Source organism: Aulonocara stuartgranti (assembly GCF_965226115.1).
Source record: "Aulonocara stuartgranti genome assembly, chromosome: 5".
NCBI classification, from domain to species: domain Eukaryota; kingdom Metazoa; phylum Chordata; class Actinopteri; order Cichliformes; family Cichlidae; genus Aulonocara; species Aulonocara stuartgranti.
Window position 1 is genome coordinate 33827553 of NC_138943.1, and position 18267 is coordinate 33845819.

An 18267-nucleotide genomic window follows, 5' to 3' on the forward strand; every position below is an offset into this window, starting at 1 on the left:
CAGAACGAGACAAAATAACTCAGTTGTTACACTATAGGTCATAACCCCATTTCTGAACATACTTTACTATAACTTATGTAATTCTATTGGAAAATCCACCCATTGTCTTAACCACTTACACAGCTTAGGGGTGCAGGGAAACTGGAGCCTGGTGTAGAGGGAGAGTTAAACCCTTGACAAGTTTCCAGTTCATTATACCATTAACACATACAGTAGATACAGACAGCCTCACAGGCGCATTGTTGAACCTAACATGCACGTCTTTGGACTGTGGGAGGAAACTAGTGCATCTGGAGAAAAAGGAAGGCTTTTTTTAAATTTGAGGCATCATTCACCACCATGCCACCTTTTCTTTTGAGACCACGTTAGTTAAAGTAAGATTATTTTTCCATCTGGAGTCATTTATTTTCAGATGCATGGCTCTGTTCTTGTTCCTCCCTGAAATTCCAGGCATACGTGATGGGAGAGCTGCAGAAACAGAAAAGGCCTAACTGACAAAAGACATAACCTTGATTAAGTCAGAAATAGCATGAAATTGATAATCTGGGGTAAAGGTGGGTTGCAAAGGAAACAGGATCAATGCTAAAGCACCCTTAAAGGAGCCACTATATGAGATTTTGGCAATATGACATGAGAGTGTAGTGTAGTGGTTTTCTTGGCAAGCAGAAGGTTCCTGGTTCAGTTCTAACTAGAGACACAAAAGCCTTTGGCGTTGTCAAATATAAATGAAAATGTTTCTGAAACAAAACCTGCAGAGCTACTTGCTGTGGTGAAGCCTTTAGCCAAAAGTGGCCCTCTTGTGTGCAATTAAGAAGTGTACCAGCTCAACTGTCTGTGGGCTGGCAGATTAGCAGATCTGTTGGGAGTGCTGGCTGAGGTGAACTTTGTTGCCTACCAGAAATAATACTGCACTCAGTTTGTTTTTTTAGATTTGGTTTCTGTCCCATGAAGTAGTTTCTTTCATACAGATCTGCATTCAAGTGTCCATTTGTCTAATGAGTTTCTTCTTTGGTTGTTTCATGCTATAAAAAGATAGAGAAAAGGGTGAAAAGTGCCAATCATATAAACAGGGAAAAGCAAATCCTCACATTTGCGCAGCATAAAGAGCCAAATGTTTTGTTTGTTTATTTCCTACATGACTGAGTCAGTATAAGGGAAAGGGTGTAGTGACTGATTTCATGTTTCAGCACTCGTTTAAACGGCCTCAGATGCTTTTCCAAATGTGAATGATAACTTGGCTGAGCTAACAGACACACTGACAGAGTCTACACTTCATTCATTCAAGATTCAGCCAAAGTCTAACAATGTAAATAACCAATAAACACAGCAAATGACTGAAGTCTGCTCCTTGAAAAACAACTGTCAGTCCTAGAACAATTGTTCTTCATTATTTTGTTGTTGAAGGAATATAAGTGCGTTGTGCTGCCTTGCATAATAATATACATGTAGTTAACAAAGTCTTGTTGCTGTTTACGATCAGACGTGGCTATCGGCTGTCCGTACGGAGGAGACGACCAGCAGGGGTCGGTTTTCATCTACAACGGTCATGTTGGAGGACTGAAGGACACCCCCACTCAGATGCTCTCGGGCCAGTGGGCTTTCAGCTCTTTCCCGGCCAGTTTTGGCTTTACTGTGCGAGGCAACAGAGATCTAGATCAAAACGGGTACCCAGGTATTGCAGAAAAGGCTCCAACAGATCTCTATCAACGCTTCTTCTTTGTTTCATTTCATTTATTGATTTAAGTCACTTTCCTCTTCTCGCAGACCTGATTGTCGGTGCTTTTGGGGTAGATAAAGCTGTCCTCTACAGGTATGTTTAAACTTTTAGTAACGTAATCACAATCATGCAGACCATTCTACTCATTCTTGTCTCGTGTCTGCAATCAGAGCTCGGCCAATAGTGAACGCCAGCGCGTCTCTCACAGTACAGCCGACCATGTTCAACCAGGAGGAGAAGCACTGCATGCTGACCACAGGGAATAAAAGTCTTTCTGTGTCTTGGTAAGGTATTTTCCTGTTCAGAGTTCGAAACATATGCTTATTAATAGGTGGATTATACACAGTGTGATCGAGCCTTTGGCACTCACCGCTGTAGTGGAAGTTTCTTTAATGGTCTACCAAAAAAGTTTAAGAGCAACTCAAGAGTTCTCTGAGGTTATGGAGCATCTCCTAAATTATGTAACACACATCTTAGTCAGTACTTTACCTCAAGAGAATGTCAAATGACTTCATGTTTGCCAGTTTCCTCCTCTGAACACAGAGTATTCTTAGAATCAGTGGAAAAACAAGGAGTAAAATTCTCCCAGCTTTCAGTCCCAATAAAGCTCTTTCCACAAGTTCACTTTAACCATCGGATTCAGTGTGGAACCTTTAAATGCTGTTGTGGGGTGTTTGCCAAGCTGCCTGGTGTCTTTGTATCTGACTCTGATGTTGATACAAGCGAGTCTTGTTTTCATGCTTATTGCTGTATTTTTTGCTGCCGTGGAAACAAAACGGAAACAGAGGGAGAGAGGAGAAGATGGGGAGGTGGAAGAAAGGTGGAGTAGCTACATGGAGGAATGAAAAGAGAGTTGGGAAGGAGACGGAGGCTTTGAAAAGGTTGGAAAAGGCTTGTAAGTTTTATGGAATGAATGAACACGATGTTCATTCATGTACGTGTGTGCATTTCAAAGCTAGAGCTCCTAAAAGGGACCTTTCATGTGTTTCCATAGTTACAACAGCTAATATTAAACATGACAAGAATTTTTACTTTTCACTTAAATTCCCTCACTTTTATGTGTTATAATTCTGAGGAATAAAGCTCAGGTGTCTGAGGTGTTAGACTGTAGCTCTTTTTGCTCTTGGTTCTGCACAAGGCATTTTATATTTTAAGGTAAGGACCCTACGATAATACAGAGACAACCCCAACAATCAGACAATCCCCTATGAGCAAACACATGGTGACAGTGGGAAGGGAAAAACTCCTTTTTAACAGGAAGAAACCTTCAGCAGAACTAGGCTCAGGGAGGAGCGGGGCCATCTGCTGCGACTGGTTGGGGGTTGCAGTGAAAGACTTTAGAGTAAGCAGTGGGAGTAGGATTGTAGAACGTGGTGATGTTGCATATCAGCTGGTCATGTGTCCAGCTGAGATGAATTGTGCCTAACCATGTCTGTGAGGGTGAAGTCAAACATAACCCAAACTTACAAATCACAAGTTTGCCTAGAGAGGATAAATAAATCTGTGTACAATCAGAGGAGAAGTAGATCTCACGAAATGACAAAACTCCTGAAAACATCTGAAGAACATGATCCAGCGAGATGCCAAGCAGCTCCCAGGTGTCGCCAAACAGATTTACACAGCTTGTTTCCTGTGCTTTTATGTGCACCATTCAAGCACATAGTGTAATTGTTAAGTGCTGACTTTGTGTTATTATTCCAGCACATTTAGAGTCAGTGTTTATTTTGGTTTAAATGCAAGTAAATGACCAAGGATGGCTGGAATTAATTTAGAATCAGATCAAACTGACAACATTTTCGTATCTAATTGAAAGCTGTCTGGGGATGTTGCATAAACATAGACTGGAGCATTCCAGTGTTTTATTCTGATCTCTACCAATCTGCCACCCCTGCTGACTGCAGGAGCGGAGCAGTGGATCTTCTTGTTTTAACTGGTTAATCCAACCATCCATTTCCCTCTGTGAGCATCGTTTCCCATCACACCTTCTGCTTTGTCCAGTATAATGTTACAGTCACGGTACACAGAAAATCTACTGTATTTCAGTTCTACGGTTATATAGTGAGGTAATAATAACAAACATCTTGTACTTAGCAGGTTCTAAAGTTAGGCAAATATAAAAGCAAAACAACAACACTAAACTATTTTATTATTATTATTTTTTAAAAAAGCTCAAATGCAGTGTGTAAAAACTTAAATCCACCTGTGTCTAGAGCCACCTTTAGCAGCAATAACTTTAGGTAATCATTTTCCGTATGACCTAGTTTCGCATCATTGTGGTGGAATCTTTGCCCACTCTACTTTACAATGTTGCTTCAGTTCATTGAGGTTTGCGGGCATCTGTTTATGTGCAGTTCTCTTAAGGTCCTACCACACCATCTTGGCCAGTTTGAGGTCTGGACTTTGAGTGGACCACTGTAACACCTTGACTCTCTTCTTTTTCAGCCGTTCTGTTGTAGATTTGCTGCTGTGCTTGCGATCGTTGATCGTTCCATGACCCGATTTTGGCCAGACTTTGGTTGTCAGACAGACGGCCTCACATTTGACTCTAGAATACTTTGGTGTACAGACTAGTTCATGCTCAACTCAACAATGTGCTTGGTGGTGCTGCAGTTCTATGAGATGTTCTCTATAAATGTGGTGCTGTGCATTATGACCAAACATCTTCTCATGGTTCATCTGAGGTTGAATTTTCCTAATTTTAAGACCTGCTAAGAATCAGATAAGTTTTTTTAAATTATTGCTTAATACATACAATCCTAAACTTTAAGAGAGGGAGTACTTTCTGTCATCAGATTACTTTCTGCAGAATTTGGTCTTCAGAAGGTTGCAAACAGTCTTAGACTGAATTTGGCCCTTCTAATCTGTATCTGAATTTATTGCACAGCATCAATTTAGATACACTGGTTCTCACACTTTTTCTGCTATTTCTCATTTAAGAAGCACAATACTAGATTTTTTTAATGAATTATTAACAATTAAAAATGATACAGTTTGATTTTGACTTAGGATAAGCACAGGTAGCATCAAAGGACCCTTTTATTTGGTCTCCGTAAGAGAAGAACCATAATTATTCACTTTATTTACTGAACAGCTGCCTGATAGAGGCATACTGTAGATGCTTAATGCACACTGTCTTAGTGCAGGGAAAAAACCCCAAAACAATAAATCTATGAATAGGGGATACTTTCTGAGGAAGACAGAGCTACGGCTCAAATAAAGTCAAGACATCCCTGCTAGCTCTGCATGCTAATTTTTAAAAAATATTTGTGTCTGTCTTAAACCTCCAGCGTCAGCATCACTTTCTGCCTGCTGGCTAATGGGAAGCACCTCCCCTCTCATCTAGGTGAGGCACACACACACACACACACACACACGCACACACAAACGCACAGATGGTCCCCATTACCTTGCTTTCTTTGTGCAGCCACAAGTATGCTAGCCCTCACTGTGGTCAATTTGGCAGTTAAGATCAAGATAAAAGAACAATCGTGTAAACACGGGGTAACTTGGTGGGCTCCGGCAGTTTAGAAAAGTGCGTGTGTGTTTATTTGAAGTGAGTGGGTGTGTATTGTCTCTGTTCTCTGCATAGTTGTTGTCATGTGGTCTGCAGCAATGCTCTCTATGTTTCTGTACAGAGAACAAAATAGCACACAAAGGCTGTTTGCCATAATAATATTTACTCCTGCATATGTGTGTGTTTGCATGTGGCCAGGCAAACACAGACGGCTGAGCACATATGCGTTCGTGTATGTGCTTTGCACCAATTGGCATATTTGTGTGAAACATAGATGTGTGTGTCATACATTTTTTTAAGGCTTCGTGGCAGAGGTGCAGTTGGACAGTGGGAAGCAGAAGCAGAAGGAGTCTATCAGGAGGACTCTGTTCCTGGACAGCCAGCAGCCCAGCCTAGTGAAGACCTTTAACCTCACCAACAGAAAGCCCCTGTGTCACAACAGCAATATCTATCTGCGGGTCAGTCACACAAGCTGTGTTTGCACCTTGAGGTCAAGCAGTTTGAGCGAATGTTTTCCATTTGATTTTTTTTTAGCAAACCTTTTGTTTTGGTCAGGTAGAATTTATTTATCTAGTCAAACTAGAGAAGATATAGGACTTCTCCTATTTTTTTTCCTAGTCCCCCTTGTGACTAGGAAAAATTGCCCAATGATTCCACTGAATGCTTTTGAGGGGAAATAGCTGCAAACCAACTGGTCGCCTAGAGGTTGAACATACAATACCCTCAGTTACTGGGTAGCCACTTTTCATGTCAAAGGAATTGCACAGGAAGCAACCTGTCTCCAAACTGTTGTGGTCTGATTGCAATCACGTTCAGGTTCTCCATTGGCAAAGGCTTGCAAATAACATGTTGCAGTTGCAGTCTGCACTGCACAGATCTCTTTGTAATAGGGTACTTCACTTAACTGGTTACATTCCTGTATAAAAGAGACGTTTCTGAGCGCCCATGTCATTATTTCTGGAGAAAAGTCTTCATTTCTGTTTCAAAGTAGTTAATGTGAAGTTCTGCTTAATATGAATTTCTGTATATGTAGATGATAACAGATTTACAAGATGGGAAAGTATTTCTGATTTTTACCATATTTGTATTTATTTTTTTTATTTGACCTTTATTTATACAGGCAGTCCCACTGAGACTCAAGGTCTCATTTACAAGAGAGACCTGTTTCAGACAAACATATTAAAATTACGACAACAAAGAATAGCCTAATGTTTACACAGTCATTTCAAAAAGAGGAACAAGTTCCCATAGTGATGATTTTACAAGGTAATTTTTTCATTTTTTTAAATCTGCAACTGAGAGAGCTGCGAGTCCTTCTGTAATGCATCCAATGAGGACTGGGCAGAAAACGAGAATGCCTTCTTTCCAAGTTCTGTAAGAGTCTGATAAATAAGAGGGGAGTAAACCACAAATAGATTTATAGATAAAATTATACCAATGAGCCATCCTGTGTAAGGCCAGTGGGAAGCAGTCAGCCAGAGAACAGAAAGTACAGTGATGTGTTAAAGGTTTACAACCAGTTAGAAATCTTAGTGCCCCGTGATATCATGATATCATGTAAATTATATCATGTTATCCAGGAGGGGTAAAAAGGTGGTAGCAACGAGCCTTTTCCCTGCCGTGAAAGAGAAACACGATCGATTTTGGGAATATAAATAACTGTAACTCATCATATTATCACAGTTTGTGAGTAAACGCCAACTTCAGTTGCAAACTGATAACCGACTTACTCAATCTTAAAACTGTTTTATCACCGTAGCACAACTGACTGCTAATGTTCACAGAGCTGCTGTTCATCAGCAACAAGACTGCAAGTTCTTTGTACTCTGTCACAATAGTTTTGGTTGTGCTGCTGTGTCCAGCCACTGTGTGACTGTAACATGAGGTGCTCCTCAATGAATAAGAAATGAATGAAGCTAAATAATTAGCATGATTGCTTATAAAGCATTCATAACTTGATTTGGAGCCTCTGAAAAGTACAAAAATGCAGTGAAATACATCCATGAACCGAATAATTCAGCAACAAAAACTTAATTTTTATTCTGTGACAACAATATAAAGCAAGAAAGACCTCAAGCTCTTTCTCTTACCTTTCTGAATCTTTCTCTTGAGTCTCATTCTAGTTTCTCATCAAATACAACTAGTTCAGATGGTCATCTGGAGCTTTGGCGCATGCCGTTCCCCTGATCTCTTTCACCACATTTCCTGTCAATTTGTACCACAAAAAAAGAGGGAGAGAAAAAAATGACACGTGTTTTATGACAACCACTAGTAAGATTACTGATCAGTATTTCTTATGCATGTACGTACTGAAAGTTGGTACCATAGTTAACATATAAAAAACATTAAAAAAGGACAACATATCTAACAAAAGTTAACATAAACAGTGAATCTGAATCATTCACGAGCTTTGCAGATCTTTTGTAAGGAATGAAAAACATTTAATAATTTAAAGGCTAAAAGATATGTAAATTGCATTTTGGTGAGGAGATATTGGCTATAATGATAAGTACACCCAGCAATTTTCAGATATAAACACACGCAGGGACAGAAATGTACTTTCAGGCAGAACTATGATAATAAGCCTGCAAATAGTCGCTCATATTTCATGCTGTCATCTGGGCAGGAGAACAAGCACACATCATTTACAAACATGAAAGTAATTGTGCAAACAGCCCTTATTCTTCAGACCAACCATTTCATAAGTATGCTTTTAATAATTTTTGCAAATTTTCGACTTCTTAATGTTTGGAAACGACTCCAGCCCTGCTGCTTTTCATTGGAGCCGTCTAATCAGAGACTGGTTTGCACCTGCAGAACCAGGTGAATGCACTTAACTTTCGGCTAATACCGAGGTTGAAGTCATTTCCTAATAACAGGGTTTGAAATTGCTGTTTGAAGTGCTACGTGAGGTGAAACTGCTTCAGTACCAATCCTCTCATCACTTAGTGGTGACCTGATCAAAGATTGTGCCTGACAAAGGCGCTTATGTCATACGTGTGGATGTTCACTGTTAGATATAATGAGCAGAGCACTTTGGTCTCTGACAGGATAAGAGACCAGAGTAGAAACTGACAAACATGCACTCATGTCAGTCAGCACTTATCTGTCTGTGTACTCTGTACTCTTTCTTTAAAAGAGCCACATCATTGTGTTTATGCAAAGGGAATTCAGGCAACATGTTATTAACTTTAAACACACTCAGGCCATTTTAAAGGTAATATTACTTTAAAAACTAACTTGTTATATCACTGCTGTTATAATATCAAAATCCCTTTCAATTTAGCTTAGCAATTTGGGTCAGTTCATCAGTTGTGTGCATTATAACCTCTGGTTATATTGACTTTACCTCAGTGCATAATAAGTTGATATTGCCAGCCTCTCCTTTAACCCCTTAACCAGAAACAAACCAATTTGTTGTTCTCTGATCAACAGTTTTGGGGCTCAATCACAGTTGTACCTTTGTCCTACACATAGCTTTGCTGACTGATTTTTCATACAAAGAGCTGAAGTGAAACCAAGTGATAAAAATAGGTGCACTGAAAGCCACTTTTCTGTGTGTTTCATGCTGTTTTAATTTTAATTCTTTGTGGGGGGTTTTCATGCTTCTTGCTTCATCCACCTTTCAAAATCAAAATTAAAATCATCCACTTATAGACACCATCAACCACATCAAGCTGTTGGTCATTTGAATGACTGCATATGTTGTATACCCAGAATCCTTCACAATAAGCGAATACAGGTTTGAATCCCCCATTAGCCAAACTAAAAGCTAGCTAACAGTATCACTGGTATTTTGTTAGCTAACCTAAAAGCTAGCTAGCAGTAGCACTGGTATTTTTTTCCTTCTCAGCACAAGTTTTGTGGAGTTTAGCTTGCAGGGAGTTATTGTAAATGTCAGGTAAAGATCCTTAACTTGCATATATCCTATAAATACTCTAAAAGAAGTAAAAAAAACAATCAATCTGCATCTACTAAAACTGATTTCACTCACACAATTTATGTTTTTGCATAGTGCCAATTCAGAACAACAGTTGCCTCAAAGTGCTTTATACTATAAGTCTTATAGTATAAGATAACCAACAGTCCGACTGACAATCCCTTATGAGCAAGAACTTGGTGATGGTGGGAAAGAAGAACTCCCATTCAACAGGAAAAGACACTTCGGCATAACCAGGTTCAGGGAAGGTCGGCTGTTTGAGGCAAATGTTTGGGGGTCAAGGGAAAGAGGAAAAAATGAGAGAATAGCAAGACTGAGAGCAAAAGAACTTGAGCCTGTAGCAGTATAATTAAGGGATGGTTCAGTCATCAGATCCATGGGACTGGTTCACTAAGGAGACGGGTGTGCTAAGAAGTCAGAGTGAGCCACACCAGACATTAGTTACTACAATGAAAAAGTAATGTAGGCCAGTTTTTGCTGTAAAATCTGTTCTTATTTTCAGAAATCGCACTTGGTAGCTTTCTTTTATTTAAATATACAGATTTCTCAGCTTCTAATGCAGTTGTTTCTTTCTCTCTTTCAGCCTGAGGAAGAATTTCGGGATAAACTGTCCCCCATTTACATCAGCCTTAATTTCAGTTTGGATCCACAGGCCCCGCTAGACCAACATGGCCTCAGACCTATCCTCAATTACGAGACAGAACAGCTCATAAAGCAGAAGGTATGTACATCATCTAATGATAGGATAATGCAAAACGCTGTGACAATACACTGTTGTATGCATGTAGAAACAGATGCAGGGATGGTAGAGTTAAACAAGCAGTTTGAAGATGTTGCCTATTATTATTATTAATAATAATAATAATAATAATAATAATAATAATAATAATAATAATAATAATAATAATAATGTTATTCTCGCAATTAAAAGCCGAAATGCTACAGTTTGGTGGTGCCAGTAGCGCCTGTAAAGCACAACATCAGGCATTTTAAGCAAAACAGCAAATACAAATCAAAACCTGTTTAAACCCTCTGTTGCTAATGCGAGTATTAGGAATTGGTCATTGAGATAAAGTATTTCTTCAGGTCTCATTAAACCACTTCAGAAGAAAGTGGGCAACACAAACCACATATATCTGATTGCAGCTGTGCTGTAGGGAAGTGGGTGTGTCATGCATAGGGTTAAAGTTAGTGTAATGGTGAGGGTGGTGGTGTCATGAACTTGGTTTGCAAGGCTGCAGCTGGATGCTTCTACAGCAAGCTGTGGAGCAATTTTATGGCGGATTACAGTTTCTCCATATCCTGCACTATTAAAAAGGCGAGAGGAGCCTCAGCTTACCCAAAATTATTGGTGACAATAATTTTAGTGCAGTTTCTTTGAAAACACTGGATTTTTAATGATTACTTCAGCAAAGACATTGCCTTACAATTCAACCATCTTTCTAAAATGAAACCCGTGTTGTGGTCTGGAAGTTATCTGACTGTCTGCTGGACACCTTTCCCGGACTTTCTAGCATGTGGTGTTGGTTACTAGGACCACTTCCTGAGTTAACTAGCCATTGTGCAGAGGATTGTATGTGCTCCTGCCATTAACAGCACGATACAAAAAGTATATCATTTACTTATGGATAAACAAATGCACTACCAGCACCCTCCTTCCTAATTTAACCTTACCAAAACCTTCCCAAACATGATGGTCGAGCCTCACCTGTGCACATTTATTTAAATCTTGCAATGAAAGCTTCAGTGGAGATCGTATGCTTCATGTGTGCCGCATATTTACTTGCAAAGTCTGTTTTTTGCACTTTGTTTTTGTGAACATGGCATCTGTCCCACCTATTTTCTCCTCTTTTTCTGTCAGCTTTGTAGAGTGAATGACCCAAAGGAAGGATGCAAAGCAGACTGATAAGAAAAAATTAACCTTGAAGTCTGGCTTAAAAGCAAAAACACCAAATTTAGCACACAGCAGAAATCCAAGAGTTCCAGGAAAAACTGAAAGAGCAAGAGGGAAGATAGACAGATGCTTAGAGGGACTATGTGTCTGTCTGTGGGGAAGGACAGAACTATATATACACACTGAGGACTAACTGGGAATTGAAAACAAGACAAAAAGTAATCAAGACAATCACAGGGGAGGAAGTTAAACTGAAAGCAAGACACACGAGACGACTAGTTATCAAGTAAATTAGGAAAAAGAACTCAGCTAAATACAGAGACAAGGAAACTATCAGTAGGAAGACATGAAGGCTAACTTAAAGAGAACAAGCAAACTATAAGTACATCACAAAACTGAAAGGCACTACAAGAATAAGAATAAACAAGGCCGGGACCCAAAATAAAGGCAATGCAAGAAACTTCAAATACTAGAATAAACAAAACCCCAAACTCAGGTGTATTAACTATGGATACAAACTCAACCATGTGATGCATCCCAGGGGTTCATAACATTTCCCTTTTCTGCTGTGTCTTGGATGCATTTTTAACGTAACCCTTTGAAAACTGTCTTTGAAGTCTAAAGTCTCTGAGGATAAGAAGTGTGTGCTTCTGTAAAAGTGTAGAGTCTGTCTGTACTGTATATCACATTACCACACCAAAATCCTAGACCACACCACTTATATGGCCACACGCCGTGCTTCTTAGGGTTTAACCAGATGGTCGCCACAAATGTTACCAGATGAAGGGAGAGCAAGGGGAGTGAGGATGCTCTACCAAGCAACCTAAAGTCATGTTTGTTCCATACATGGTGAAGTCACGGCTCACTCTTACTTTTCATATAGGAACATGACTTGATTGGCAAGGACAGAGGCTAGCATTGGCCCTTCTATAGTAGCGAAGCCCATATGGTTAGAGGTTGCGGGTCGGCACTGTTAAATCAAGAGCTGCGTTCTGCTCTCTGGTCTCTGTTGGCAATTCCTTTGCGCGCGTTTCATATATGAAGAGTTGGAAGGTTTATGGAGGACTTGCGAGTCATGGCTCTGCAAAAACACAGAGGGGGGACTGACAGCTCCGTTTGGGCGGGGTGGTGCTCAGCTCACAGACATCTGGTTGTGGTTTGTTTATGTATGTTGCCAGTGGTCTCCTCCACCAGGCAAGAGCCAGGGCCTGCAAATGTGCACATGTTTATGTGAGGTATATAAGCTGAAGTGAGTGTGTGATGTGGGTGTGTAAGTGTGCACTACATGTGCTTGTAATTGGAGTTTTGTAATATTGAGTGCACCAAACTTTGAGTTCGGAATCCTTAAAGGAAAAATTACCAGGTTCATCTGTTGATCTCCCGTTTTAGCCGTCCTTTGCATAAAAGCTAAGATTTTGTTGAGTTGTATGCTTCCACTGAAGCAGATTTGTGACACGGAGTAAGATTTATTGGCATTATGATATAATTAGATAAAGCTGCAGACTTCTTAATCAATTAGAAATATCACTCTTCCTTTAGTTTCCAACACAGCTTTAATGAGTAAGCAACCTAAACCATGCTTACTGTGTGTTAGCAAAGTCACACCTCATCAGCTGTGTTTTTCCTATGGTGGCTTTGGTTACCTGCATCAGACTGCAAGTAAATTCAGCACAGAGTTGCCCCCTGATTGCTTTTATTTTCTTTACTCCTTTGCTGTGAAGGACGCGTACTCCAACATGATAATTTGCCCCAACATACGTCAAAGCTTTAAAAACTACCTGATGACAGAAGACCAAGTCACAAACTTTCCTCCATAGTAAAGTAACCCCACTGAGGGTTTGTGGGGTTTAACCCTTGTTATTTTTCTTCGCCATACTTTTTGTGAGACAGGGTTTAGAACTACAAGTCCCATAATGCTTTACATTGTGAACTACAGTTTGAGCCCTGTTATTTTCACTCTCTGTGTTCACATAATGCCAAATTAGCACCAGTGAAAATTTCCTCAGTCAGCTGTCAGTAATTGCCATGAGCTGTGTACCCATAGACACTAATGCTGTGGACAGATTTGCTGCTACGCCTTTCTAGACAAAATCAGTTTCACTGCTTTTTACTGCGTCCAGACAGGCTTATATATAGTAAACTGCAGGACTACAGGACACTTAATCAGAGCGTAAAGGCCATTGATAAACTTGATAATGCTTCAGTGATGTTGCCATGCATTTCACGTTAGAACATTGCTGGGTGTGGTGACAGTACAATAGCCCACAACAACCACACCAGCAACTACAGGGATACTGCAGAAAATTGAAATGATGTCAGAGCTCATTATTCACTGTATTAATGGCTTTTCACTAATATCCAGTTAATTAATTTCTGTTCTGTAATTGCTTTGTTATATTACAATGTTTAGTGAGAATGACACAGTCTGCTGAGCTGTCAATGACTAGTCCAGTTAATGAGTTCATTTTATCATCATTGTTTTTGTGTTGGGGAAAGAGTCAGACGTCCATTGGAGCAGAATTAGTCTCTCGTCTGCTGTCGTAGCTGGAAAGACCTTCTATCCAAACCATTATGAGACTTTGTGTTTGGGTCCAGATGAATGTGTCTCTTCAGTACATTTCCAAGCTGTTGATGTGCTCTTAAAGGTCTTGCAGTTCAAAAAATGAAACATGTATATTGTATTTGCATTTAAAGAAGGGTTGGCGGCATATAGTTTTAGCCCTCTGAGGTCTAAGCCTAACCCTATATTTTGGAGAAAAACAGTGTTTGTGAAAATGATTATATCTCTTTGTCCTTGATTACCAAGACTTGGGAAATGAATTTCATAAAAACTTTTTATCTGGGATGAGCGTTAAGGTTAGGGTTGTTGACGATGAGGACTTCAGGAGGTTAAGATCTTCTCTTTTGTATAATGTCGCTTGGGTCAATGGTTATGACACATGTCATTAATTTCCAGTAAATTGTTTTGAAACTGAACTTATGCCAGATCTAATTGTGATGTTGTTTGGAGTTTTCACTGTAACATGAAGTTGATGGCAGTAGAATAGCCTGCTCCTTTAAGATCTGGAGGGAAACATGCTTTACATTTGTGAGGATCAAGAGATGAAAGTGAACGACAGATGAAGAGTTTTTAGAAGGAAGAGATTATAGGTTAGAGCTCATCACTTGATCTTAGTAAGTGTATCACAGAGCATGTTATTCTCAGTGGTGCAGTCACAGCGACGCCCCATAAGCAGCACTGCACTCACCAACACAAACAGTCAACAGGCCAAATCAGACAATGATTCCACTCTTTTTTTTAACCACATTCACACATGTTGGCTGATATTGACCTAATTCTCTGACCCTACGTCTTACCTCTCATGACTCCCAGTATATAAGGCTGGCCCAGAGTACTTATGTAGAAAACAATAAAGAATCGCAATATAGTACTGGGCCGTCAAGCAGCTGTGTTTAGTTGTAAGTGGCCAAACTCAAAGATCTCAAAGAGTGTAGACTATCAGAATGTGAGGGAGGTGTCTGCTTAGGCTTCTGCAACCTGGATAAGCCAAAGCAAATGGATGGATGGACTACATGAATGAATTTTATCAATGCACGTGGATGGTAACTTATTTTAGGCAACTATAATTACAGCAGCTCAGTTAAACTCAGTTCTTACCCACATAAGAACTGAGTTGCATAAGGTCAAAGGTCACTTTGCCATTGTAATGTTCTGCACATCTGCAAGCTGCTTTACCACCCACCTCCACCTCAGCTTCTCCTCTATCAGTGTCATATCTGTTGTCATTGAGTCAGGAATCTCCCAGAGCAGAGCCATGCTGCCAAGTATAAAATACTGCAGATGGGAAGAACTTTGACTACATGGTCTTGGCTAAATTTTATTACAGCTGAAACCAAAACAGATGAAGGGGAAGTTCTGTTATGCTCTGCATCCATCCTCCAATTCTATGTCTGTGCACATAAATCCAGTGCCGGTCGAAATGAACTCATATTAGCAAACACAGGTGACTGTGGGCGAGTTTTAACAGGAAGAGACTTCACGCTTAGAAGTGTACAGTGTATACCTGCATAGCATTTAGACTCAAGCATGTTTGTTATTAAATGGCCGATAGCATCTTGGGTCCTAAATAAATGTAAAACTAGGAACTTGAAGCAGGGATCTCCACTGAGACACTGTTAACCATTGCCAGGCTGATTCTTTGCTCTCTGTTGCATTCTTTGGGAATCTAATGATTCCCATATGTTGGAGAGACATGCCACAGCTACGATGACAGTAAAGCTACAAGGAAGAACAGAGAAGAGAAGACAGAAAAAAGGGAGAAAGGAGGGAATAAAGCAAAACGCTCAAGGGCACGTTAAAGAAAAACTATACTTCTAAATCAAATAACATTTATCTTGTACTGTGGTCATCTGTCACGTAAGACTAAAGGGCAGATTAATCCCTACTGCCTTTAAAATATGAGCTTTTCTCTGTTTTTGAAAAAGACTTTCCCACAAAAATGTAATACTTGTTAAGATGGAATTACTATCCTTTGATTCTCTTAAACCTTCCACCACCATATTTTCTCCCTTTTCTTCCTTCCCACATACGTGTAAGGCACGTATTACTTTTACTCTGCAGACATTAAAGGGTCATGTTTTCTCACAACTTCCCAGCATCTGGTAGATGCAAATATTGTTACAGTTTTTTGTGTGTATATAGAGGATATGTATAGTCTGTATCCTCTCTTATCCTTTCATTAAATCACAAATCTGTTGTTCTGGCTTCTGTCAACACCCACTTCCTCCAGAGCTTTTCTCTCCCTGTACCTTTTGATTTTACAAGGAACCAAATCTAACTTACTGCTCCTATTTATTCTATTTATCTCGGTCTTTTTTTTCAGGCCCAGATTCAGCTCGATTGTGGAGATGACAACATCTGTGTCCCAGATCTAAAACTGGCTGTTTATGGGTGAGAGGAAACCACCTGATCCAATAAACACAAGTTAAAACTGCTAGCCACCTGAAGCTAAACTGCCATAGTTTTGTCCCTCACGCAACAACAATTCTAATTATTCCAAGAAAAGCTTCGACTTTTTGCAGCCAGGAAGACCAACAGAAGTCGACATGTTGTCATTTGATGAAGTCAATATTGCTAAGCTGTTAGTAATCTTGCTCCTGGCTGCGTAGCTAATGCAAATCCAGCATTCACTCGTCTTTTAGCTCCGTTATGTTAACTTACTAACACTATCCATGCGGCGATGGGAATTAAGCAAAGAATAAAACACTTCCAGTTGTAACGTAATACAAAGTAGATAAGAGTGGTGAGAGTGAATCACAGAATTCGACACAGTTTTCAGGCCTTAAAACCAAAACAAGGAGCTGAAAGATGCTAAAATAGTGAACTTGGGGAAAATGATCATTTGCTCATTTTCTGTAGTATCATGACTAGTTTGCATATGAACTAAATACATATAAATACTGCAGTTTTAAAGGCTTGTTTCTTTTTAAACTGTTTTACATGAACAAAACTATAATAGCAATATCCATTTATACAGTCACACAATTCCCAGCAAGCAAACGAGCAAAGAAGAAAAACCCCTGTTATTGGCGAAGGGTTTGGGACAGGTGTAGATGTGGTTCCACCCGTTTTTCTTTTACTTTGACTCATCTGAAATAAATCCCCAAATGGAAATCTATTAATAGGAAGACTGTAACGCCTAAATGTTTCAGTCTTCATTTAAAAAGTAACACTGTTGCTGACAAACCGTCATTTTAACCTGTGACTTAAATGATAACCAAGCCATAGATTGGTTGTTTGGTGCATGTTAAAAGCTCAACAGTTATATTTGTTTGAATTATTTTATTTAATTTACTTTGAAAGTTTCAGTGTAGAAAGACAGAAAACGTGGAATGGAGGTCCTCTGGTTTTATGTTACTAAGTACTAAATAACTGGACACACAGGAAAAAAAGTGGTAACAGAATTAAACTTCATGCAAATTTCGAAGTTATTTATCTAATGAAATCACAAATTCTTAGCAAAACATAAAATAAAGACTTTAGCCATCAATTAACTCTGAGGTCTTACTCGTCACAGGTGATAACCCTAACACCCTAACCCCGACCCTCCCTACGTTTTTCAGAAAGTGTTTCACTTAGAATCATTTCTTTGTTTGTTTCTCTGTTTCCTGATTGTCAAGACTTGGGGAAAAATAATTTTGTAAAATTTAAAAAAACAACATATTTTGATGCAGATTAGGGTCTGGGTTGAATTTCTATAATTCTAATTCTATAGTTCTTTATAAAATAGTCATTTATTTAAAGAAGTTAAGGAAAAACATATGAAGATATAAGCCTGATACACACAGAGTGAATCCTCCACCAGTATCTGAGGTCTGGGTATCTTGGCGATGACCCTAAACCTGAGCTCAACCCTAACCCGGCACAATCAGTATATATTTACATATAAAACCATGCAGGGTTCAGGTTAGGCAGGTTAGTGTCATCGATGACTCAGACCTCGGAGGGTTAAAGAACGTGATCTGGATCCACTGCAGAACTGAATGAGCTTACATGTTTCACGAACTCCAGCTTGTCAGTCTTTTTCGCTGTCAGACATGATCACATCCCCCTCTCCCTCACTGAGGAAGAATAGGAGGTTGTTTACAGCTCAGAACATGCGTGCACTGGGGTAAAGATCTAGACTAATGACTCCTAGCTCTTGGCACAATAACATATCATTGTATATTAATCCTGAATCCTTGTTGCTGAATAGGCTCCAGCCAGATAGTTGGCTGTGCCTCAGCCCATTCACAAAGCGAACACACACTCCAGAGTTTCTCCTCCCAGCCTGCCAGCTCTGATATGTGGACTGTTTTGCATTACATGGCCATGTGATTTCTCTTAGCTGTAGAAATACAATCAGTGCTAAAAGTTTCCCATGAAAAGTCAAAGATCTGCATTTGGAGCTGCCACAGGACCAAACTTGGAATGATTCAGCACTTCCACTAAAACACAGTTTCCCTTCACTGACTGTTGCACACAGCGATTTCCCTTCTTTGCCAAGAATTTGCAAACAGTGGGATGTTTAAGATTCATAACCTAAAGGTCTGTCGCTGGTGTTTTAGTTGTATCCTCTGGCTTTAATTATGCTTTTATGAGCTTCATGATCCACTGTTATATTTTTCCCAGCGAAGTCAGTGTAGTATAACGTGTCAGCTGT

General features: G+C 39.6%; 1 protein-coding gene across 1 annotated transcript in view; it reads left to right on the forward strand.

Annotated features, from left to right (window-relative positions):
• Window positions 1–18267, forward strand: part of LOC309706751 (integrin alpha-5-like) — a 52049-nt gene that overhangs the window by 18939 nt on the left and 14843 nt on the right. The window contains exons 13-19 of the mRNA XM_082533555.1: window positions 1481–1672; window positions 1765–1810; window positions 1888–2001; window positions 5005–5060; window positions 5532–5689; window positions 9755–9892; window positions 15949–16016. Coding sequence (XP_082389681.1) covers window positions 1481–1672; window positions 1765–1810; window positions 1888–2001; window positions 5005–5060; window positions 5532–5689; window positions 9755–9892; window positions 15949–16016 — 772 coding nt within the window. The remainder of the gene's footprint in view (window positions 1–1480; window positions 1673–1764; window positions 1811–1887; window positions 2002–5004; window positions 5061–5531; window positions 5690–9754; window positions 9893–15948; window positions 16017–18267) is intronic.